Raw genomic sequence first — 25,003 nt, 5'->3', positions numbered from 1 at the left:
TATAAATATTGAAATGTCTATACATAACTGACATTTAAAGAAAGAAACTATTTTAATGAAATATAAGGAAAGAAACTATTTAATAAAATCTTCAATCTATTTAAATTTAGACAATCCAATTATATTGAGCCACAAAATCCTAATTGTTTTAGGCAGTTTAGATGTACATTCCTTTGTCACCCAATTATTTATGGAATGATAAAATATTCCCCACAATATATATCTATACACACACATAAAACTAATACAGCTACAAGCTTCATTGAGTTTCTTTTAATACTTAATTAGCCAAAAGCATGAAATGATAATATTACAAACAATTTAAAGAAATTCAACCAGTGTTATAAGAGATTTTAGTTTAATGTACCGGATAAAAGACTGGTTGATATGCATAATTTTGATCTAATGAGAACCGTACTGACATTATATGAATATTTTTGCACCTCCTTTCACTCAATTTCTCGTACTCATACATTCTCTTCTTAAGTGCCATTATTTGATATTCATGCTTGCATTTCATTTTCCTGGTTTGTCTGATTTGGAGCGAGTCAATCCTCCTTTCAACTTGATACTTTCTGGTTCTTTTTTGTTTCTCTATTTGATTTAATCTTGTTTACTATCACCTACTACTTTGCCATTAAAAAAAAAAAAAAAAAAAAAAAAAGAACAGACTGCACCTGAGGTACAGCTTGAGCTCATTTATATCCACAACCAATCATCGGCAGGTACTTAATTCCCTCATTGAACATGTTTTCAATTGTTGTCAAATATGATTTGGCAATTCTGTTTTGTACAATTTTATTGGGTTTTACAGGAAATCAGCATGGACTTTCTTATAGCGGTTGGTTCAACAATTTGCGAGTATACAGTTGATGCAGTTGCCGGTCAATTGGGCCATATCTATCACTACAAAAGAAATGTGGACAACCTCAAGTCTCAAATTCAGCGTTTGGAAGGTGAAAAAGCCAGGATGCAGCACTCTATTGAGGAGGCTGGACGAAATGGCGAGGAAATCGAAGGTGCTGTGGAGGAGTGGATGAATGAAGTAACTTGGACCATTGAAAAGGCTCATGATGAATTTTTTAGAGATGAAGATTATGCAATGCCTCTGTGTTCAAGCAAGATGTTTCCGAATTTGGTATCACGAAGGCGGCTCAGCATGATAGCAAACTCCTTGGCAGAAACTGCTGGTGATGAAATGCAACGAGCAAACACATTAATACAAAAGGTTTCTTACCGCGTCCCACTACAGTCGGCTGCCATTGAAATGACCAAAGGAAGCTACATGATTTTCCAATCAAGAACCCCCATCTTCAACGGAATTATGGAGGCATTAAGGAATCCTGATGTCAAGATGATTGGAGTTTATGGTATGGGCGGCATTGGCAAAACCATGCTTGCCAAAGAAGTTGCCAGAAAAGCTGTTGAGGATGACGAGTTCAAAAAGACAGTTTTTGTCACCGTATCTCATACTCCGGACCTCCACAAGATCCAAAAAGAAATTGCAAATCAGCTAGGTCTAAAGTTTGGTGAAACTGTGGATGACAAATATGTAAGAGCAAAACGACTAAGTCAGCAACTGGGGCGAGAAAAGAAGATGTTACTTGTCATAGATGACATCTGGGAGAAATTGGACTTGTATGGAGCTGGGATAACTTTTCGAAATGGTGAGAATGATTGTAAGATTCTTCTCACCTCTAGATTTCGAAATGTGGTATGTGATGCTATGGATGCCCACCCGAATTTCTGCGTTGAAGATTTATGCTTTGATGAAGCAAAAGATTTGTTTGACAAAATAGTGGGTGATCAATCAATTAAAAACCCAGCAATTCAAGCTTTGGAAATTAAGATTGTCAAAGAATGTGCGGGCTTACCAATTGCGCTCGAGACAGTTGCAAATGCATTGAAAAAGAAAGACTATCCTATCTGGAGTAATGCCTTGCAAGAGCTGAGAAGATCTGCCCCAACCAACATCGAAGGCATGAAAAAAAATGTGTATTGCAGCATGAAGTTGAGTTATGACTTTTTAGGAAGTGAGGAAGCAAAGTCATTACTCTTGATTTGTAGTTTACTTCCTGAAGATAAAGAGATTGAAACCGAGATATTGTTGAAGTATGTTATGGGGCTGCCGGAACTATTTCAAGGCATCACAAACTTAGAAGAGGCAAGAAATAGAGTGCTCACACTGGTTGATATTCTAAAGGCTTCTTCTTTATTGTTGAATGTTGATTCCCGCATGGACACAACAAAAATGCATGACGTAGTTCGTGATGTTGTCATCTTCATTGGATCTGAAAAACACAATATGTTTCGTCTTAGAAAGGCTGTTGAGCTGGAAGACAATAAAAAACTCAAAGTTGCAACTGCAATTTCACTTCCAAATTTTGAGGATGACGCTCATCAACTTCCGAAAAAATTGGAGTTTCCACAACTTATGTTTTTTCATATCTGCAATCCATCTCTCCAGAAGGCTCCAAACTTCCAAATCCCAAACTATTTTTTTGAAGCAACGAAGGAGCTTCAAGTTTTAAATTTGACTTCTGTATGTCTAAAACCGCTACCTTCATCTTTTGAATTCCTTGAAAATCTTCATACTCTGTTTTTGAATTGGTGTGAGATAGAAGATGTGGCTTTAATTGGAGAGTTAAGGAATCTGAAAATTCTTGACCTTGCATATTCCAAAATTGGGAATTTGCCAGGACAAATAGGACAATTGACTCGTCTACGATTATTAGATTTGAGCTATTGTTCCAAACTTGAAGTGATTGAATGCAATGTCATATCAAACTTAGTACATCTAGAAGAGCTGTATATGTTTGGGAGCTTTACAAGATGGGACATTGAAGAAGGCAATTCTGGAAGAAGAAATGCTTGTCTTATGGAGTTAAAGGATTTATCTAGACTGACCACTTTACATTTACACATACCGGATGTCAATGTTATGCCAAAAGAGTCGTTTACTATGAACCTGGAGAGATACGACATATTAATAGGAGAAGGACCAACATACTTGGACGATTCCTTTGCTCACACAAAGCAAGCTTCAAGAAAACTGGAACTAACTGAGCTCAATATAAGCAGAGTTCCAGAACGTCGTGGTCTTGAAGCCTTACTGAAAAGGTCAGTAGTTTTGAATCTTTATGGATCAACTGGTGTGAACAATGTTATTCATGAGTTAAACGGAGATTGTTTTCCAGAGTTGATGCATCTTAGTATTGTGAACAATGATGAAATGCAATACATCATTAATTCCATGGATCAAAGATATCATTCTCAGAATGCTTTCTTTCCAAGTTTGGAGACATTGCAGCTTGAAAATGTAAAGAAATTAGAAAAGATATGGCATGGTGAACTCTTAACAAATTCTTTTGTTCGATTAAGAGTTGTAAAAGTGAAAGATTGTGAAAGATTGAAGAATCTCTTGTCATCCTCCAGTGTCAGAGGGATTGAGGAAATCGAAGTTATTAATTGTAAGATGATGAGTGAAATAGTTACTTATGGAAGGGAAGATGTTCATCCCCACATAATCTTGGCGAAGATTGAGTTTCCTCATTTACGTTCCTTGATATTAAAATCTTCTCCGAATCTTGCTCATTTCCCTTTTTCCAAATTAGAAGCTACTTTCAGTGGTCACAGGAAAGAGGAGGAGCCGTTGTTAGATGTGAATAGCCCCCTGCCTTTTTTTTATCCAATGGTAGGTTTGATTGTCTAAATTTCTGACTTCTTGTTGTTACTTTTAAAGTTAATTCTTGATTATTCAATTTTGAAGCAGGGTAACGTACACTAGCTGTTACTACATAGTTATTTTCACATGCATGATATATATTTGTTTTTGTTGTTCAAAAATTTAATTCCAAAATTGATTAGCCATTTGTTTTTAGACCTTAACTGAAATCATATTAGATCTAGCTACATAAAGGTAGAATTGAAGAATACATCATACTATAGTGATAAACACTGGTGACGTGGCAGCTGACATGTCGGTTATTATGAGAAAACCACCTCATATATAGCACTAGTATGGGATCCACCACCACATCAGCTTCCACATTGTTGCTGATGAATATTGAATAGCATTTTTACTAGCTAGTCGAGATCTTGATGAATGATTATTCCCTACAGGTTGCATTGCCTAGCTTGAAGGATTTGAAGTTGTCCAACCTGAACTCTGAAAAGTTATTGCCAGACCATCCTCCAGAAAACTTTAACATGCAGAATCTAACAAACTTGAAGATTCATGGTTGCAATAGTTTAAAGTATCTCTTGTCTTTTTCTATGGCCACAAACATTGTACAGATCGAGCACCTAGAGGTACGTGAATGCAGTGTTATGGAAGATGTACTAGCCATAAATGACAAAGAAAGGATGGTGAAAAAGGAACTGCTTCCCAATCTTAAGTCCTTAGTGCTTGACAATCTCCCAAACTTGGGAAGATTTTGCTCCAAAAGAAGTTGGGGAGAGTTTTCATCCTTGGCTAGACTGAGGATAAATAATTGTCCAAAACTGGAAATTGAAGATTCTATTTGGAAGCTGCCTCAGTTGCAAAGATTGATATTGAAGCGGATTAATGTTGCCCAGAAAGCAATGTGGAACTGTCAATATGAAATTGATCATGAAGGTCTAAATGAGGATGATCAAGAACATGCCGGAATATTTCCCTGTTTGAAATTTCTAATTCTAGTTGAGCTGACTGACCGTTTGATGGATACAAGGGAGAAGAATTACCATTCTGCAGGAAGAGCCTTCCAGAATTTGAAATATTTATTTGTATTCCAAGGCCAAACGTTAAAGAATCTTGTCCCAGCCTTCCAAGCTTTGAGGTTTCTGGTAGTGTCAAAATGCCATGGAATGGAATATTTGTTAACACCATCAACAGCTAAAAGTCTGACTCAACTGAGAACGATGGTGATAGAAAAATGCGAAAGGATGATTCAAATAATAGCAGATTATAATAGAAGTCAAACAGAGGAGGGTACTGAAATTGTTTTTGATCGGCTGGAAGAGTTGGCACTTGTTAATCTACAAAACCTCAGGAATTTCTATTCAGGGAATTGTGTAATGAGATTTCCAAATTTGAAACGGTTAATTTTCGAATATTGCCCTCAGATTGTGAGTTTTTGTGAAGGAAATATTAGCACCCCAAAACTGAAGAAATTGATACTATATATAGACGCAGATGGAGATGGAGATATAGTTTATGATAACGTTATGGAGTTTGACTTTGATAAAGATGGAGTACTGCTTTTTGACGATTGCGAATTCAGTTCTTTCCCAATGCAACAGTTAGAAGAGGGTGACATTAATGCTGCCACAAGAAAGCTATGGCTGAACAACCAAGGTTGAATCTCATCAGTACTACCGTCCAAACTATTAGCAGAAAATCAAAGGTATGACAAAGTTTTTAGTCAATTCTTTGGTATTAGACTTAGTAAATTTGGGAAATGATCGTGAAAGCCTTTAATCTTTTATCTATCACAAATGTTTGAATTATATTGTTTCTAATCTACACAATGGGTATTATATGTCATAAGACTTTATTATCGTTGTTATTCTTGTTATTGTTACTAGGACCAAATACACTTTACTCTTACCTTGGATCACATAATTAACTAATAAAGGTTAATGGAAGTATGCAGATATATCATATTGAGTTCAATACCAAGAAAAGGTTCAGAGATTATGAACAAGTACATTATAATTGTGTTAAATGCAGGTAGGATATTCCTCGACTGCTGAATCCGGAATCATTCAAGACTTGGATCTTAATTTCTGTTGCGGCCGTAAGTATCAAACTAGTGGCTAGCCTTTTCTTTATTTCTTTATTTATTTATTTTTGGTGAAGAAACTAATGTTTAGCTTTTATTATCAGGAAAATTAATCTGGTTGACCATTCTGAATATCGATAGCTAGGAGGTCTGGTAGATGGACTAGTAAAGGATAAGAGATAACAAGGTCATAGAAGTTCTAAGTTTTTTGCATTACCCATTTCTAACTCTAATGCAAAAGTTTGTTTTGAAATAAAAACCACCATGTGGGTTATTTTCCTGTTAGATATTTTGAGACAGAAAAATGTGGTTCTCTGAAACATTACCTATAGTTGTAATCCATTTAATGTGAGGTCGTTCAATTTATTTCCATATTTCATTTGTAAAAATTTAAACTGGAGGTCATGGGTTATTGATGAACTTTTTAGTACATATCATAGTTTTTCAGATCATAGCAGATTTCTCTCTTGCAAACAGAAGCAGGTTTCTTTTATATAACTTGCAGATATAAATAAATAAGGTAAAGTTCGTAGTAAATTTTTTATGCCAAGTGCCAAAGCTAATCCACTTCAAGTAAAGGTTTTTACTGGATTACAGAGAAAGAGGAAAGGTTTTCTTTTCCTTTCTTTTATAACTTAAAATAATACATCTACTGTGAAATTATGGCTAAACTCTCAAGGCCAACGGTTAAGTAAAAAGCAAAAAAAAATTGCAAAAAAGGTACAAAGATTTCTGAACTGTCACTAAAAATTAAACCTATGAAGCCTATTTCATTGAACTATCAATAAAAATTAGAAATACACAATTGTGGTAACAAATACAAAATGCACAGCCCCTCATGAATCCGTCCATAACTCACTCAACTACTTTTAGGATTCTCATTTTACGTAGTGACTCTATGGTAATACTACCTGGGGTGCTGTGTTTTTTCCTCCTTTATTCTTTTCTTCTCTGAGCTTCAGTCATGGTTCGTCTGAGAGCAGCCACCTTGACTATTGATTTTGGTAAATGCCTATGCCTGCTATCACCATTCATTTTTTTTACAGAAGATACAAAAATGGACAGTATCTTTGTAACTAATTATGCTACAAACAAGTGAAGCTATTTAGGAAGCACAGTTGCTTGCTCTATCTTGCCTTCTAATGCGCTTGACTTCAGGAAGGTGATTGTATCGATTCTTGACAGCCTCATGATACTCATGTCTCTTCTTTTCCAACCTGAACTCCGAAAAGTTATTTCCAGACCATCCTCCAGAAAACTTTAACATGCAGAATCTAACAAACTTGAAGATTCATGGTTGCAATAGTTTGAACTATCTCTTGTCTTTTTATATGGCCAGAAATATTGCACAGATTGAGCACCTAGATGTACGTGGATGCAGTTTTATGGAAGATGTACTAGCCATAAACGACAAAGAAAGGATGGTGAAAAAGGAATTGCTTCCCAATCTTAAGTCCTTGGTGCTTATGGATCTCCCGAACTTGGAAAGATTTTGCTCCAAAAGTTGGGCCGAGTTTTCATCCTTGGCTAGACTGAGGATAGATAATTGTCCAAGACTGGAAATTGAAGGTTCTATTTGGAAGCTGCCTCAGTTGGAAATATTGATCTTGAATCGGATTATTGCTGCCCAGGAAGCAAGGTGGAACTGTCAATATGAAATTGATCATGAAGGTCTAAATGAGGATGATCAAGAACATGCCGGAATATTTCCCTGTTTGAAATTCCTAGTTCTAGATGAGGTGGCTGATGGTTTGATGGATTCATGGAAGAAGAATAACCATCCTGTAGGAAGAGCCTTCCAGAATTTGAAATATTTAGGTGTACTCCGATGCCATACGTTAAAGAATCTAGTCCCAGTCTTTCAAGCTTTGAGGCTTCTGGTAGTGTCAAATTGCCATGAAATGGAATATTTGTTAACACCATCCACAGCTAAAAGTCTGACTCAACTGAGAAGTACGATGATAGAAAAATGCGAAAGGATGATTCAAATAATAGCAGATTATAATGGAAGTGAAACAGAGGAGCGTACTGAAATTGTTTTTGATTGGCTGGAAGAGTTGACACTTGGTAATCTAAAGAACCTCAAGAGTTTCTATTCAGGGAATTGTGTAATGAGATTTCCAAATTTGAAAGGAATAATTTTCGAATATTGCCCTCAGATGGTGAGATTTTGTGAAGGAAATATTAGCATTCCTAGACTGAAGAAATTAATACTATGTACAAACGGATATAGAGATGAAGATGAAGATCTTGCAGAAGTCTTTGATGATATTATGAAGTGTAAATTTGATGTAGAAGAAGATTATAAAATCCATTTCGACGAGGACAACTTCAGTTCTTACCCAATGCAACAGTTAGAAGAGGGTGACATTAATGCTGCCACAAGAAAGCTATGGCTGAACAACCAAGGTTGAATCTCATCCACTACAGTCAAATCTGTTAGCAGAAAATCAAAGGTATGAGTATGACCAACTTTTTAGTCAATTCTTTGGTATTAGCGTAGTAAATTTGGAAAATGATCCTGAAAACCTTTAATCTTTTATCTGTCACAAGTTTTTGAATTATGTTGTTTCTAATCTACACATTGGGGATTATATGTCACAAAACTTTATTATCGTTTTTATTCTTGTTATTGTTACTGGGAACAAATACACTTTACCCTTACCTTGGATCACATAATTAACTATGCAGATATAACATATTAAATTGAATACCAAGAAAAGGTTCAGAGATTATGAACAAGTACATTGTAATTGTGTTAAATGCAGGTAGGATATTCCACGACTGCAGAATCTGGAATCATTCAAGACTTGGACCTTAATTTCTGCTGCGGCCGTAAGTATCAAACTAGTGGCTAGCCTTTTCTTTATTTATTTATTTATTTTTGGTGAAGAAACTAATGTTTAGCTTTTATCATCAGGAAAATTAATTTGGTTGACCATTCTGAATATCGACAGTTAGGAGGTCGGGTAGGTGGACTAGTAAAGGATAAGAGATAATAAGGTCATAGAAGTTCCGAGTTTTCGCATTAACCATTTCTACCTGTAATGCAAAACTGTATTGTCAAATTAATAAAAACCACCATGTGGGTTATTTTCCTGTTAGATATTTTGAGACAGAAAAATGTGGTTCTCTGAAACATTACCTGTAGTTGTAATCCATTTAATGTGAGGTCGTTCAATTTATTTCCATATTTCATTTGTAAAAATTTAATCTGGAGCTGGTGAGTTATTGATGAACTTTTTACTACATATTATGGTTTTTTAGATCGTAGCAAATTTCTCTCTGTAAAGCAGGCTTCTTTCATAGTACCTTGCAGATATAAATAAACAAGGTAAAGTTCATTGTAAATTTTTATGCCAAGTGCCAATGCTAATACACTTCAAGTAAAGGTTTTTCTGGATTATAGAGAAAGAGGAAAGGTTTCCTTTTCCTTTCTTTTATAACTTAAAATAGTATATCTACTGTGAAGTTACGGCTAACATCTCAAATCCAACTGTTGCAATTAATGCTGCACATTTCTAAAGAGAATTCTAGAAATATTTAGGTGGCAAGTAAGAGTTTAAGTTTAACTTGATTTCCTCTGTTCAAATTGAACTTGGCGTCCTAGGATATTCATGTGTGTAAAAGTTTAAGTTTAATTTGACTTCCTCATGTGTATAAGTGTTTAAGTTAAATTTTGCCTCCTAGAACCTAGAACATTCATAAATGGTTTAGTTGGCCAAAGAACTCACATTGTACTTGTATAAATAGAAAGCTATTGCTTCCACAACATATATAACAATTACATTTAAAAAAAAGAAGTAGCTCTATCTTATCCTTTGTCCTTTCGAGAGTATCTGAAAATATCTTTCAATAAATTCCATTAGTGGTATCAGAGCCTGGTTAGTTCATAAACTAGGCATAGTTATTTTCATTCACCACGATTGAAAACACCTTCCACACAATTCCAGTTCCAGTCTTTAGTGGTGAAAACTATGATTTTTGGTCCATAAAAATGACCAGTTATTTTAGATCCCAAAAATTATGGGATATTGTCAGTGAGGGCTACACTATTCCTGTCGATATTACCATTCTTGATGATAATCAAAAGAAGGAGCTTGATGAGAATCAACAAAAAGATTCCCAAGCTTTGTTCGTTCTGCAATAAGCCATGGCGGACCTAATCTCATATATAGTGATAAACACTGGTGATTATTATAGTGATAAACAATGGTGATTATTACGAGAAAAGCACCTCATATATAGCACTTCTACGGGATCCACCACCACATCAACTGCCACATTGTTGGTGATGAATATTGAATAGCATTTTTACTAGCTAGTCGAGACCTTGATGAATGATTATTCCCAACAGGTTGCATTGCCTAGCTTGAAGGATTTGGAGTTGTCCACCCTGAGCTCCGACAAGTTATTGCCAGACCGTCCTCCAGAAAAGTTTAACATGCAGAATCTAACAAACTTGAAGATTCATGGTTGCAATAGTTTGAACTATCTCTTGTCTTTTGCTATGGCCAGAAACATTGCACAGCTTGAGCACCTAGAGGTACGTGGATGCAGTGTTATGGAAGATGCACTAGCCATAAATGACAAAGAAAGGATGGTGAAAAACAAACTCCTTCCCAATCGTAAGTTCTTAGTGCTTGAGGATCTCCCTAACTTGGAAAGATTTTGCTCCAAAAGTTGGGCGGGGTTTTCATCCTTGGCTAGACTGAGGATAAATAATTGTCCAAGACTGGAAATTGAAGATTCTATTTGGAAGCTGCCTCAGTTGGAAATATTGATCTTGAATCGGATTATTGTTGCCCAGGAAGCAAGGTGGAACCGTCAATATGAAATTGATCATGAAGGTCTAAATGAGGATGATCAAGAACATGCCGGAATATTTCCCTGCTTGAAATTCCTAGTTCTAGACGAGGTGGCTGATCGTTTGATGGATTCATGGAAGAAGAATAACCATCCTGCAGGAAGAGCCTTCCAGAATTTGAAATATTTAGGTGTACTCCGATGCCATACGTTAAAGAATCTAGTCCCAGTCTTCCAAGCTTTGAGGTTTCTGGTAGTGTCAAAATGCCATGGAATGGAATATTTGTTAACACCATCAACCGCTAAAAGTCTGACTCAACTGAGAACGACGTTGATAGAAAAATGCGAAAGGATGATTCAAATAATAGCAGATTATAATGGAAGTGAAACAGAGGAGGGTACTGAAATTGTTTTTGATCGGCTGGAAGAGTTGGCACTTCGTAATCTACAAAACGTCAGGAGTTTTTATTCAGGGAATTGTGTAATGAAATTTCCAAATTTGAAACGGTTAATTTTCCAATATTGCCCTCAGATGGTGAGTTTTTGTGAGGGAAATATTAGCACCCCAAATCTGAAGAAATTAATACTATCTATAGGCGAAGGTGGAGTTGATTTAGTTTTTGATAAAGTTATGGAGTTAGACTTTGATGAAGATGGAGTACTGCTATTTGACGATTACGACTTCAGTTCTTTCCCAATGCAACAGTTAGAAGAGGGTGACATTAATGCTGCCAGAAGAAAGCTATGGCTAAACAACCAAGGTTGAATCTCATCTACTACAGTCAAAACTATTAGCAGAAAATCAAAGGTATGAGTATGACAAACTTTTTAGTCAATTCTTTGGTATTAGACGTAGTGAATTTGAAAATGATCGTGAAAACCATTAATCTTCTATCTGTCACAAGTTTTTGAATTATATTGTTTCTAATCTACACATTGGGTATTATATGTCATAAAACTTTATCATCGTTGTTATTCTTGTTATGGTTACTAGGACCAAATACACTTTACTCTTACCTTGGATCACATAATTAATTAACAATGACTAATGGAAGTATGCAAATATAACATATTAAGTTTAATACCAAGAAAAGGTTCAGAGATTATGAACAAGTACATTATAATTGTGTTAAATGCAGGTAGGATATTCCTCGACTGCTGAATCTGGAATCATTCACGACTTGGACCTTAATTTCTGTTGAGCCATAAGTATCAAACTAGTGGCTAGCCTTTTCTTTCTTTATTTATTTATTTTTGGTGAAGAAACTAATGGTTAGCTTTTATTATCAGGAAAATTAAATTGTTTGACCATTCTGGATATCGACAGTTAGGTCTGGTAGGTGGACTAGTAAAGGATAAGAGATAACGAGGTCATAGAAGTTCTAAGTTTTTGCATTATCCATTTCTACCTCTAATGCAAAATTTTGTTTTGAAATAAAAACCACCATGTGGGTTATTTTCCTGTTAGATATTTTGAGACAGAAAAATGTGGTTCTCTGAAACATTACCTATAGTTGTAATCCATTTAATGTGAGGTCGTTCAATTTATTTCCATATTTCATTTGTAAAAATTTAAACTGGAGGTCATGGGTTATTGATGAACTTTTTAGTACATATCATAGTTTTTCAGATCATAGCAGATTTCTCTCTTGCAAACAGAAGCAGGTTTCTTTTATATAACTTGCAGATATAAATAAATAAGGTAAAGTTCGTAGTAAATTTTTTATGCCAAGTGCCAAAGCTAATCCACTTCAAGTAAAGGTTTTTACTGGATTACAGAGAAAGAGGAAAGGTTTTCTTTTCCTTTCTTTTATAACTTAAAATAATACATCTACTGTGAAATTATGGCTAAACTCTCAAGGCCAACGGTTAAGTAAAAAGCAAAAAAAAATTGCAAAAAAGGTACAAAGATTTCTGAACTGTCACTAAAAATTAAACCTATGAAGCCTATTTCATTGAACTATCAATAAAAATTAGAAATACACAATTGTGGTAACAAATACAAAATGCACAGCCCCTCATGAATCCGTCCATAACTCACTCAACTACTTTTAGGATTCTCATTTTACGTAGTGACTCTATGGTAATACTACCTGGGGTGCTGTGTTTTTTCCTCCTTTATTCTTTTCTTCTCTGAGCTTCAGTCATGGTTCGTCTGAGAGCAGCCACCTTGACTATTGATTTTGGTAAATGCCTATGCCTGCTATCACCATTCATTTTTTTTACAGAAGATACAAAAATGGACAGTATCTTTGTAACTAATTATGCTACAAACAAGTGAAGCTATTTAGGAAGCACAGTTGCTTGCTCTATCTTGCCTTCTAATGCGCTTGACTTCAGGAAGGTGATTGTATCGATTCTTGACAGCCTCATGATACTCATGTCTCTTCTTTTCTCTTGGAAGAAGCTGTAGTGCAACAAATGTTTCAAGTTTCGAACAGGATGCATTAGCATGTAATGACAGAAAAAAGGATTTTGAATTAAATAAATTAACAAAGGGATGAAATTATTCAACATCTTCCAAAAACTATTATCTAGTTTTTGAAACCTATAATAATCATGTTTTTTGATGACTGCAAACTATATAAGCCAAAAATCTATACACTTCGTAAAAGAAAAAGGAAAAATAGTTTTTAAGTCATGATATCAAAGTTGGGTAGAATAGGCAGTAATTATCAAGTCATATGGGGGTAGCTTGTTACCAAAAGTATAGATAAAACATGTATATGAAAAGTTAACCTAAAATCAGCAAAGAAGCATTACAAGAGTAATGGGAAATATACAGATGCTACAAGCAGCTCCACCCTGCAATGAAAGCAGAGCAGCCAACATGTCACCAATCATCATTCCACAAGCGGATAGAGCAGACTTTGGAAGACAAGAAGCCGCCTGGAACTTTGATAAGATTCTAGAAACTTAAGGTGCGTGTAGAAAATTCAATGGTATATCTATTATTGGAAGAATGCCAAAATAAACCTTACCTTCCATACGATGAACTTTTTTCAAAACATATTTGGATACGTCTCTGCTGGCTGAATAACAAGATTGTCCAGAAATATCAAACTAATACTTGCAAACATGAAAAAGGAAGAGAGAGATTCACACACAAACAATATTCGGGAAGTTCTTTCAAAGTGTGAAAAGTTTTAGAAAAGTTTAACTATTTTATGTTTTTCACTATGGAATATGTTGGTTTGCTATTTCCCTTAACCGTAAAATCTTAGAAGCACTTCAGCAATTACACAAACTCAAAACAAAAGAGAAAATGGAAATCTAGAGAAGAGAAACAGTAGAGGAACCATCAATTATGATTACAGAACACTATGGTACCCTGATTGGCCCAAGAAAACTATTCAAGCTTCCAAGAAGAAGCCCTCCTAAAAATGGTCATCCAAAAGTTTACACTAAGGCCAAAAAGGGTGTTGAAAATTACCCTGAGATATGAACAACCAAGATTGTTTCAGAAATGTATAGTTCTGAATTGTAAATAATCCACAGTAAAGTTTCACATAATGAACTGCATCTGAGTGGCAAAATAGTATACACTAACACTGAGATAGTCTCTGTTTGTCACCGGTTTTTTAACATAGCGAATCAGCCACCAATCCCCCAGAAAACAGAAGCCAAGCTCTGCCAACCATAAACGAAGACCTTCAAAGTTTGTAAGAAACAATAAAGGTAATTACGAAAAGATAATCTTACCTACAAAACCACCATAGAAACTAATATCTTCCTCTTTTTCTGCTATTTTAAAAACCCTAATCTGCAAAACAGTAATCAAAGAAAATAGTTCATTTTTAAGGATACTATTGATTAGCTGTTAAGAGTTCAATGGGTTGCAAAAGTCTTATACTTGACAAAGTATTCAAGGTAAAAGAATAAAGCAGAACAAAAGGCAAATAAGTATAATATGATTATCTTCTGAAATCTTAATTGTATCCATCCCAAAGTAGCACTGTACAGAAAACTAGAAAAAACAAAAAGGGAATGTACTTACATTAAATATATTTAACACAAAAATAGCAAGGAAAATAATACTGCTTAAATCTTTCTGTACATGATGGGATTGATTTTCGGGAAAAACACTTTTGGCTAAGCAGAGTTGATTTAGAAAAACACTTTGAATCGAGTTGGTTCACAGACGAAGCGAAGCTAGTGCATTCTTTCATTTTTGCATATAGATCAGCTCAAGAAATAAAAATAAAACGAAGTGATTTTGAGACCGTTGTGGGTTTTTTTTTTTTTTTTTTTTAATACCAAAAAAAAGAAAAAAAGAAAAAAAAAAAAAGGAGCCGTCAGTGTTATATATATATTGAAAACTATTATATTGGAATCTTAATAATAATAATAATAATATTATTATTATTATTATTATTATTATTTTGATAAATTATTTTTAATTATTCAATTACGAATATTAACACCTAAAAAAATTTTGCTTTGTTGACATAAAATAATTGAATTCATTAATAAAAAAACAATTAAAATATAAGATTGATAAATTGTAGTTATAAAAAAAAAAAAAAATATATATATATATATATATATATATATATATATATATATATATATATATATAAATATTTTGTTTGTGTGTGTGAATGCAAGTTAAATTTGCCTAATCTATATAGACAATCTTTTATCTGTCCAAAATTTTGAATTTTGTTGTATCTTATAATATATACATAGAGAATTTTATGTCGGTAAAACTTTACTTTGTTATTATTGTTATTATTATCAGGACCAAATGCACTTTATTTTAGTGAACTTTCATATTTTTAGCACTTTGACACCTACATTTTAAAAATCATCATATTGCCCCTTAAAATATGTTTTTTTTTTTTTTTTTCTTTTTCATCACTTCAGTCCAAATAGGTAACAATATACAAGGGGAATACATTCACCCAATGGCTAAAGGAGGCAAAATTTACATTATTGTAAAGGACATGTGACACTATCCTTTAACTTGGTGATCAATTGGACATTTTTTTTTTCCCTCTCTGGATCATAGGTTATAAATTGTATTTAAGTTGACACAAAAAATAATATTTTAAGGGACAAATATTGCAATTTTAGAAGTGATTTTGAGTAGTTGGCTCCCCTTTATTTGTAGGTAAACCATTATCGTGGATGCCATATCAATTGATGTATGCAAATATAGTATAACATAATAAAAACAGATTTCCTGTTCAATACCAAGGAAAAGATTCACAGATTACGAACAAGTACATTGTGATTGCGTTAAATGCAGGTGGAATATTTATCAACTGCTGAATCTGGAACCATTCAAGACTTGTACATTAATTTCTGTTGCCGCTGTAAGTACTAAACTAATGGCTATCCATTTTTTTCTTTTTGGGTAAAGAAACTAGCGGTTAGCTTTTATTATCTGGAAATTTCATTTACTTCTTGAATATTGACAGTTGGGAAGACTGGTAGGTCATAGAAGTTTTAAAGTATTTTGAAGTTAAAAAAAAAATAGAAAAAAAAAACAGAGAAATGTGGTACTCTGAAACATTCACCATTAGCTGTAATCCATTTATGTGGAATTGTTCAATTTATATCTATTTTTTGATTTGTAAAGGTTTAAATTGGAGCTTTCAAAGTATGCCTTCCGATTGATGGGAACTTCCTTCTTACATACTGCCAATTTTGTAGTTTTAGATGATGGCATATTTCTCTCCTATGTATCAATAGAAGCAGATTTCTGTCATAGTACCTTGGACATAAAAATAAATCTGGTAAAGTTCACAGTAAATTTTTTATGCCATTCGCCAACACTAATTCACTCTTTAAAATTTTTATGTCATGTGCCAAAACTAATTCACTCTTAGTAAAGGTGGTTTTTCTGGGAACAGAGAGAGGACAGGTTTTCTTTCTTTTCTGTTAGAAAATAGTACATATGCTGTGAAATTATGGCTAAACTCGTAAGCGTTAAGGTCAAGTAAAATGAAACAAAGATTACAAAAATGGTACAAGAACTGCCGAACTGTCAAATAAAATTTAAAACTTGGATGCTTATTTCCGTTGAACTATCGATTAAAATTAGAAATACATAATTGTGGTAACAAAAACAAAACGCACAACCCCTCCCCAAAAAGAATCTATCTATAACTCACTCAACTACTTTTAGGATTCTCCTTTTACGTAGTGGCACAGTGGCAATCCTACCTGGGGCACTCTGTATTTTCCTCTTTTCTTCCTTTCTTCTCTGAGCTTCAGTCATGGTTCGTCTGAGAGCAGCTGCCTTGAATATCGGTTTTGGTAGATGCTATGCCTATGCCTATGCTCAGGGAAAGTAACTTTGAAAGTGATCATTTATGCAAGAACTATATTGCTAGGGGCATGAATAGACCTGGCAATTTGGATCATGACACGGCGACACGACTCGAAAACGACACGGAATAAATGGGTTTGGGTTTATTATAAATGGGTTCGGGTCATAATCGGGTCAACCCGTTTAACACGATTATTAATCGTGTCATTTTCGGGTTGATCTGTTTAACTCGAAATTGACCCGTTATGACCCATTTATTAAACGTGTCAGTTTCAACCCGATACGATTATATACCTATTACAACCCATTTAAATTTAATTTTAAATTAATATTTTATCACTAATATAATATTTAATAACTAAAAAATATTATAAATTAAAAATTTTATAACAATAATTTTCTATTACTAATTTTTTAAAAACAAAAAATACATCTTTAATAAAACAAAAACATAAAAATAAAAAAAATAAAAAAAAATTCGGGTTAATAGGTTAATTTTCGGGTTAACGGGTTAATATGTTAGTTTTCGGGTTAATAGGTCAATTTCAGGTTAACGGGTTAATAGGTCAACATGACCCGTTAAAATAATCGTGTTAAACGGGTCGTGTCGTGTTGACCTGTTTATAAACAGGTCGGGTTAGTGTTTTAGGTACCTGACACGATTAATAAATGGGTCGTGTTCGGGTTAGGCATTTTTGACACGATTATTAAACGGGTTGACACGAACACGACCCACCAACCCGAATTGCCAGGTATAGGCATGAAGCGGTATACAAAACTATTTAGCAATTGATTTAGCAAATAACGTGATGCTATTTTATTTGTTTATATTGATTTTCTTTTATCATTTTAAAGGTTCGATTATTCATATTCAATTTATATCATTTTTCACTGATAAAATAATGCCACATTAATTGGTAAAATAGCTTTATAATAGAATTTGGTATATGGTGTTATCTATTACTTTTTAGAAGTGTGATGTTATACGACATGATCTAGGCCATTAAATCAATCTAATCCAACGGGGCAGATTTTTTTTCTTTTTCTTTTTTTTTTTTTGCAAGAAAACCCTTAGATATGTTATATATGTGTGATTTTTTCATGACATAATGTCGGCCATTAAATTAATCTATCCAATGTTGCTTTTTTTTTTTTCTTTTAATCTTTAAATATCTCATAGTCAAACACTTCATTTTTTTTTATTATCTAAATTAAATAATTCACTAAACAAACGATTTCTTTTAATTTATTCTCGTATTTGATTCTCTCATCATATTTTTTAAATTTATTTTTATTTCTAAAATCGTAAAAGCAAGTTAATCCTAATTGATGGCTAATAGAAATATTCCCAATTTAATAATGAGACATGAACACAATTATAGCTTTTGGATTTAGCTCAATGGTAAAAATCATTAAGAATATATCTTCAAATTTTAGCTCCAAAATTTGATTTGGATGGAACTTTCTCCTCCTAAATTATCATAAATTTAATATTGATAAAAAGGGGAAAAAAAAACTTTTTGATTCAATTATTGACATTGCACAACTTGGTTAATCCAAACTTTAGTCCTTCATTCCATAAATGATAGACAAATGGAGAAGATCCATGTCAGTGAAGCCTAAAACTGCTGAAAAATACAGCCCAGTGGGGTAAAATTTAGAAAAGAATTTTTTTTAATCTTGAATAATGTTTTCCATAACATAATATATGAATATTGACAAATAGGTTTTAATTACCATCTAAATTTAAAATTCTTCTATTGAGAAAAAAAAAAAAAAAAAACAGAAGCAATCGTATATACCAACTAATGCTATAATATCTTACTCAAAAACTCATTGATTCCACCATAACCTAACAACAACAACAACAACAACAACAACAACAACCAAAAAAAAAAAGAAAAATTAACATAAATGGAAGTCAACAGAGAAAAAAGAAAAAAAAGAAAAACAGAAAAATAGAAAAGTAAAACCCGATACAAACATTGACGGAATCTGTGGGAAAATTCAATAAAAAATCAATCAAAATTAAAATCTTCACTCCTCAAAGAAGAAGCAATATCATAAGCCAGAAAAAAGCACTCCGAAAGCCATTCACCTAGAACCATCCAAACTTGAGCAGCCAACCAGGTAGTGATGCTTATTCTCAACCCCATTCTCAAACTCTTCTCCTTATGCTCTATCTGTTTCTCCTCAAAAAAAAAAAAAAAAAAAAAATCAGTAACTTTTTTTGGTCTTTTAACAAGAAACAAAAATGTGGGGGGTAGAGTGAATTTATTTTTTTTAATTTTTGTTCTGCTCTTTGAATTCAGGAGATTCTTTACTTACCTTAATGGGTGGCATGATTTGTATATTAGACTTTTCCTTTTTCTGTGATTAATGACTTACCTTGATTGCATGCTTTCTGTATCAAACTTTCTTTTTTTGTCATTACAAAAATCAATGTAAAAATATTTAAATATGCCAATACCATTTGGTCCAGGGTATTCAAAATTTTAATTAAAGTAATGAAATTGGTAATATCCATATCAATCTAATCCATTTTAGTTTTTGACTGAATTTGATTCAACTTTTCAAATATAAATAGATTTGAATATCACTTACTGATTTTACACGTCAAAAAAGATAAAAAACAAAAAGAAATGTCATGCGGTGCTTGTGGGTGTAATTCTGTTTCTAAATTATTTAAAATCTTTGTATGTATAAGCAATTTTTTCTTTTGTTCTCTAATCACCAAAATTTCTTGTTTTCTTCTTCCTATGACACTCACTTTGGTGTTTGTTTGGGAGTAATTCTAAAACATCCAAAACGACTTTAAAGAGGATATAAACGCTTATGGTAGTGTTTGGTTACTGATTTTGTTGTTCAGAAAAATCACATATTCAATGATTGTTTGAGAAGGACCACAATAGGTGCTTAACTTGGAAACCTTTTCCATAAGGGTACCCCTTTACCTCTGCTACTCTGTTTTTGTGTCTGAATCTTGTAAGCAAGGAACAAAGCACTTCTGGGATGATTTTGTTTTTTTAATTACCCTTTAATGCTTTTATTAATTTAGTATTAGTTAGTAGTAGTTGTTCATACTCAATATTCTTTGCTTTGTTTCTGTAGGGGCATCCTCTAGGATTTGATTAGCAAGTATATATTACAACACATAAAGCAGCAGACTTTATTAGTGTTTTTTTAATTAATTAGCCAAAAACATGGTTGGATTATGACAATGACAAAGCATATGTGTGTAAATTTAAATAAACAGATGCACTTTTTCTTTACATTAAACAATAAAAATAGTCATTTATGCTTTTCTTCCATAGAAGTATAGCTTTGCACATTCTCATACCCAATTTCTAATGGTCATACACATCCTCCTCATTACCTTAAGGTTGTTGTTTGATATTCATGCTTGCACTTTCATAGTCATTTATGCTTTTCTTCCATAGAAGTATAGCTTTGCACATTCTCATACCCAATTTCTAATGGTCATACACATCCTCCTCATTACCTTAAGGTTGTTGTTTGATATTCATGCTTGCACTTCCATTTTCTTGTTACCAATATCTGTCATTCTAATTTGGAGCGATTCAATCCCTCCTTCAGTTTGATATTTTCTGGTTTTACTTTGTTTCTTTATTTGATTTGACATTATCTCAAATATTATTTTGTTTGATTTCATCTTTTGCTTTGCAATATATTCCAAACTATAACCAAAAAATAAAAAAAAAGAGAAAAGAAAAATAGTGCAGACGGAATGTACTGCTCCCTAGCTCAATTTGCATTCACAAATCAATCATCTGCAGGAACTTAATTCCTTATTCTACAAGTTTTTACATTTTATATTCGGTCATGATTTGGTTCAGTTTTTTCTTTGTATAGATTTTTATTCATTTTTACAGAAAATTGGCATGGAGTTTCTTATCTCCGTTGGTGCAAAAATTAGGGAGTATACAGTTGACAAGAGAAATGTAGACAACCTCAAGACCCAAATTCAGCACCTGGAAGGTGTGAAAGACAGGCTGCAACACTCTATTGATGAGGCTAGAAGAAGTGGCGAAGAAATTGAAGCTGATATTGAGGATTGGCTGAAAACAGTAACAAGGATTACTGAAAACGGATAATGAATTTTTGAAAGATGGAGGACTCTTGAAAGCCCATGTGTTCTAGCAAGTTGTTTCTGAACTTGGTGTCACGGATTCAGCTCAGCAAGAAGGCAAACACCTTGGCAGAGACTGCTGTTGCTGAAATACAACAAGCAAACACATTCCAAAAGGTTTCTTACAGCGTCCCACCACAGTCAGCTGCCATTGATATGATTAGAGGAGGCTACATGATTTTCCAATCAAGAATCTTCACCTTCAACAGAATTATGGAGGCATTAAGAAATCCTGATGGCAAGATGATTGGAGTTTATGGTATGGGCGGCGTTGGCAAAACCATGCTTGCTAAAGAAGTTGCTAGACAATCTGTTGAGGATGAGAAGTTATTCAAAAAGGTAGTTATGGTCACTGTATCACAAACTCCAGACCTTCAAAAGATTCAAAAAGCAATTGCAGGTCAGCTAGGCCTAAAGTTTGATGATTCTGAGGAAGATAAATATGTAAGAGCGAAAGGACTACATCAGGGATTGGGAGAAGAGAAGATGTTACTAGTTCTGGATGACATCTGGGAGAAATTGGCGTTGTATGAAGTTGGGATAGCTTTTGGGAATGATAAGAATGATTGTAGAATTTTTCTCACCTCTAGATCTCAAGATGTGGTATGTAATGATATGGATGCTGATATAAATTTCTCTGTTAAAGAGTTACCCCTTGATGAAGCAAAAGCTTTGTTTGACAAAATAGTGGGTGTTCAATCAACCAAAAGCCCAGATATACAAGCTTTGGTAATTGAGATTGTCAAAGAATGCGTAGGCTTACCAATTGCGATCACGACAGTTGCAAGTGCTTTGAAAAAGAAAGCCTATCCCATCTGGAGTAATGCCTTGCAAGAGCTACGAAGATCTGCCCCAACTAACATCAAAGGCATGTATAAAAATGTGTATTCCAGCATAAAGTTGACTTATGACTTTTTAGAAAGTAATGAAGCAAAGTCATTACTCTTGCTTTTTTGTTTATTTCCTGAAAATATGGAAACAGATATCGAGGGCTCGCTCGGATATGCTATGGGGCTGGAATCATTTCAAAGCATCACGAGCTTAGAAAAGGCAAGAAACAGAGTATTTGCACTGGTTGATAATCTCAAGGCTTCTTCTTTGTTGCTGAATGTTGATTGCAGGGACAAAGTCAGAATGCAAGATGTAATTCGTGATGTTGTTGTCTTCATTGGATCTGAAGAACACCATATGTATAATCTTAGAAATGTTGATGAGCTCGAAGACAATAAGAAACGCAAAAGTGCAACTGCAATTTCACTTTTGAGTGTCAAACATGATTCTCATCCGCTTCCTGAAAGGTTAGAGTGTCCACAACTTGTGTTTTTCCTTATGATAAACCAATTTTCTTGAACAATCAGTCCCAACAAATCTCAAACCATTTTTTCGAAGAAATGAAGGAGCTTAGAGTTTTAGATTTGACTTCTTTATATTTAAAACAGCTACCTTTTTATTTTTTTGATTCAGATTTAGATATGACACCCTGTCTTTGAAGCTGGGATTTTTTAGAGCTATATGCCTCAAAGAAGACAGTTTTATTATACTTCTTAGCTGGATCTTTACACCATTCAATTTTATGGTGGTTATATATGAAATCTCTTGTATTGGGGAGTACATCCTTTGGTAAGATAGGAGTTCTACACACATTACCAATCATATAATGAACTTCAATAGAAATATCTATCTTCTGTATGAATTTTTTGCACTTATTGAATTGAACCACATATTGATTTTATCTCTAGTCACACTTGTAAATCTCCCAAGGCAATCAAGGTAGAAATGTTGGATGACGTAGCGTTCACATCCTTTTGGAGGTGGCTGCTGTGAAGATCTAAGCACTTTTCGATGGCTTGATATTGAGAACCAGGAGGTTTTATGTTCAATTTGATAAATAAATATTTATATAAAAAGAATTATTTTTACAAAGAAAGATTTATTTATTTATTTATTTTTTTTATGGTGAAAAAGATGGAAAAAAAAAAAAATGTTAGTATGATATTATCCACTCTGGCTTCAGCTCGCACATGATATATATATATATATATATTTTTTTTTTTTTGCCAAGTCCCATTGACGGCTCATCAAAATGCCTCATACTGGAAAAGTTTGGTTTCCATGGAATTTTTCATCATCTTGTTTACATTCTTTTAGCCATTTTGTTGTCGAGAAACAAAAATGAATGGAATTTTTTTTTTTTTTTATCGAAACTTTGGACCTTTTTACTTTGTTGACTTTCAGTTGATGAATGAAAACCAGATGGGAGAGAAGGAAAGAAGAAAAAAGAAAGGAGGCTCTGGTCTTCTAAGAATCAAAATTAATCAAATACGGCAGTTAAGGTTTTTCAGGATCAGAGAAAGGAAAGTTTTTCTTTATATTTCTGTTATAACTTAAAGTAGTACAATCTCCTATGAAATTAACCAAAAAAAAAAAAAATGGTATTTCTGAACTGTCAAAAAAATTAAACTTTTGATGCTATTTCATTGAACTATCAATAAAAATTATAAAACATAAAAAAAAAAAAAAGTGGTTACCGAGTCCTATCAAAGTTGGGTAGACCTGGCAGTAACAGATAAGGAAGTCATATTTTAACACTGGTCAGCAATGGAAGCATGTTCTGATACTTTGGCCTTCCAGGGTAAATATGCATTGCATCGCCTCCAGCTGGACTAACAGCTTTGAACATAGACATCTCAGTCATTTCATTGCCATTAGCAGCACCTGTTTGATCTTTATCCTGGTCTAGTTGAATTAATAGACATTTTTTAGTAAAGACTTATTAATATCAGGAACCGTAGCAAAACAGAAATAAAACAAACAGAGATAATAAACTTTACCACAGCTCTGTTTTGCAGGAGGAACAAACCAGTGATAATGGAGGTCCAATTACCAATAAATAAATACATAAATAAGTTAGAAACATAGAGAATGCAGTTCTACAAATTTAGGCATCTAAATCATAAGGATACTTTCATGTTGAAAACGAAGATATTTTTTTTTTTTGCTTATCCTTTCTAGATAAGTTACCCCCAGTAAATTCTTTTTACCAAGCTAAGAAAACACACAATGAACAATACAGATCTTTAAATTGTATGTATGTTTACAGATAAGACATTTTTTGTTAGAAATGCCAAATTTATGAACAGGGAAAAAGTGAAACCTGACAAAAATGCTATACTTGTCAACAAAAGTATTGATAAAACCTGTGTATGAAAAGTTTTCCTAAAATCAGCAAAGAAGCATTACAAGAGTAATAGGAGTTATGGTAAATTTTAGATCATAGCATTTTTCTCTCCTACATATCAATAGAAGCAGATTTCTGTCATAGTACATTGCAGATATTAATATATATGGTAAAGTTGATAGTAAATTTGTTATGACAAGTGCCAACACTAATTCACTCCAAGTAAAGGTTTTTCCAGATCGAAGAAAGCAATTCTTTCTGTATTACACTTCCCTTTTCAGTCATTCCCAATAACAGTTGGTCCATATATCCAGGGTGTTCAAAATTTTAACTTAGTAGTAGTGAAATTGATATACATCTAAATCAATCTAATCCAGTTTTGTTTCGGATTGAATTAAATTAATCGGATCGCTTACTGAAGCTGCATTTCAGAAAAAAAAAAAAAAAAAATTATCAGTTACAAAAATTTCGTGTCATGTGTGCTTGCGGGTTTGATTGGTTCTTCTATCTCTCTCTCAAGTCACCAGATGCTATGCATAGCGTTTTTTTCTTTTTGGGCGTGATTCTAAAATGTCTAAGAAAAGCATTTTAAGAGGATAAAGTATGTTTTCTGTAGTATTTCGTTAACAGAGATGGAATATATTTTTATTGATGATCTTGTCTTTAGAAAATCACATATTTTAATGATTTTGAGTATGAAGCGCCTAATAGGTGCTCAACGTGTAAAGCATTTCCTCAAAGAGAACCGCTTTTACCACTGCTATTCGGTTTTTGTTTCAGAATTTTTTAAGCAAAGAACAATATGCTTTTAGAATTATTATTGTTCA

General features: G+C 33.4%; 3 protein-coding genes and 1 long non-coding RNA gene across 4 annotated transcripts; 3 read left to right on the top strand and 1 right to left on the bottom strand.

Moving 5' to 3' along the window:
* Window positions 1–665: 665 nt before the first annotated feature.
* Window positions 666–6,197, top strand: LOC107412956 (probable disease resistance protein At4g27220). Its single transcript, XM_048470269.2, has 4 exons — window positions 666–725; window positions 815–3,694; window positions 4,123–5,387; window positions 5,714–6,197. The coding sequence occupies exons 2-3, from the start codon at window positions 824–826 to the stop codon at window positions 5,341–5,343; spliced, it is 4,092 nt and encodes a 1,363-aa protein (XP_048326226.2). The 5' UTR covers window positions 666–725; window positions 815–823; the 3' UTR covers window positions 5,344–5,387; window positions 5,714–6,197.
* Window positions 6,198–9,699: 3,502 nt separating this feature from the next.
* On the top strand, window positions 9,700–12,185 carry LOC132805147 (uncharacterized). Its single transcript, XM_060820039.1, has 2 exons — window positions 9,700–11,379; window positions 11,711–12,185. The coding sequence occupies exon 1, from the start codon at window positions 10,102–10,104 to the stop codon at window positions 11,335–11,337; it is 1,236 nt and encodes a 411-aa protein (XP_060676022.1). The 5' UTR covers window positions 9,700–10,101; the 3' UTR covers window positions 11,338–11,379; window positions 11,711–12,185.
* Window positions 12,186–12,497: 312 nt separating this feature from the next.
* LOC132805021 (uncharacterized) lies at window positions 12,498–14,467 on the bottom strand. Its single transcript, XR_009640434.1, has 3 exons — window positions 14,274–14,467; window positions 13,335–14,201; window positions 12,498–12,978 (listed from the first exon to the last, which is right to left on the bottom strand). It is a non-coding gene; the product is annotated as an uncharacterized LOC132805021 (long non-coding RNA).
* Window positions 14,468–20,998: 6,531 nt separating this feature from the next.
* LOC125421346 (disease resistance protein At4g27190-like) lies at window positions 20,999–22,348 on the top strand. Its single transcript, XM_048470049.2, has one exon. It carries the CDS (start codon window positions 20,999–21,001, stop codon window positions 22,346–22,348), a length of 1,350 nt encoding a protein of 449 aa, XP_048326006.2.
* The last annotated feature ends 2,655 nt before the right edge of the window (window positions 22,349–25,003 follow it).

The sequence above is a fragment of the Ziziphus jujuba genome, chromosome 8, assembly GCF_031755915.1.
Source record: "Ziziphus jujuba cultivar Dongzao chromosome 8, ASM3175591v1".
NCBI classification, from domain to species: Eukaryota; Viridiplantae; Streptophyta; class Magnoliopsida; order Rosales; family Rhamnaceae; genus Ziziphus; species Ziziphus jujuba.
The sequence above is the reverse complement of the archived record's forward strand: the minus strand, read 5'-3'. Positions and strand labels throughout refer to the sequence as shown.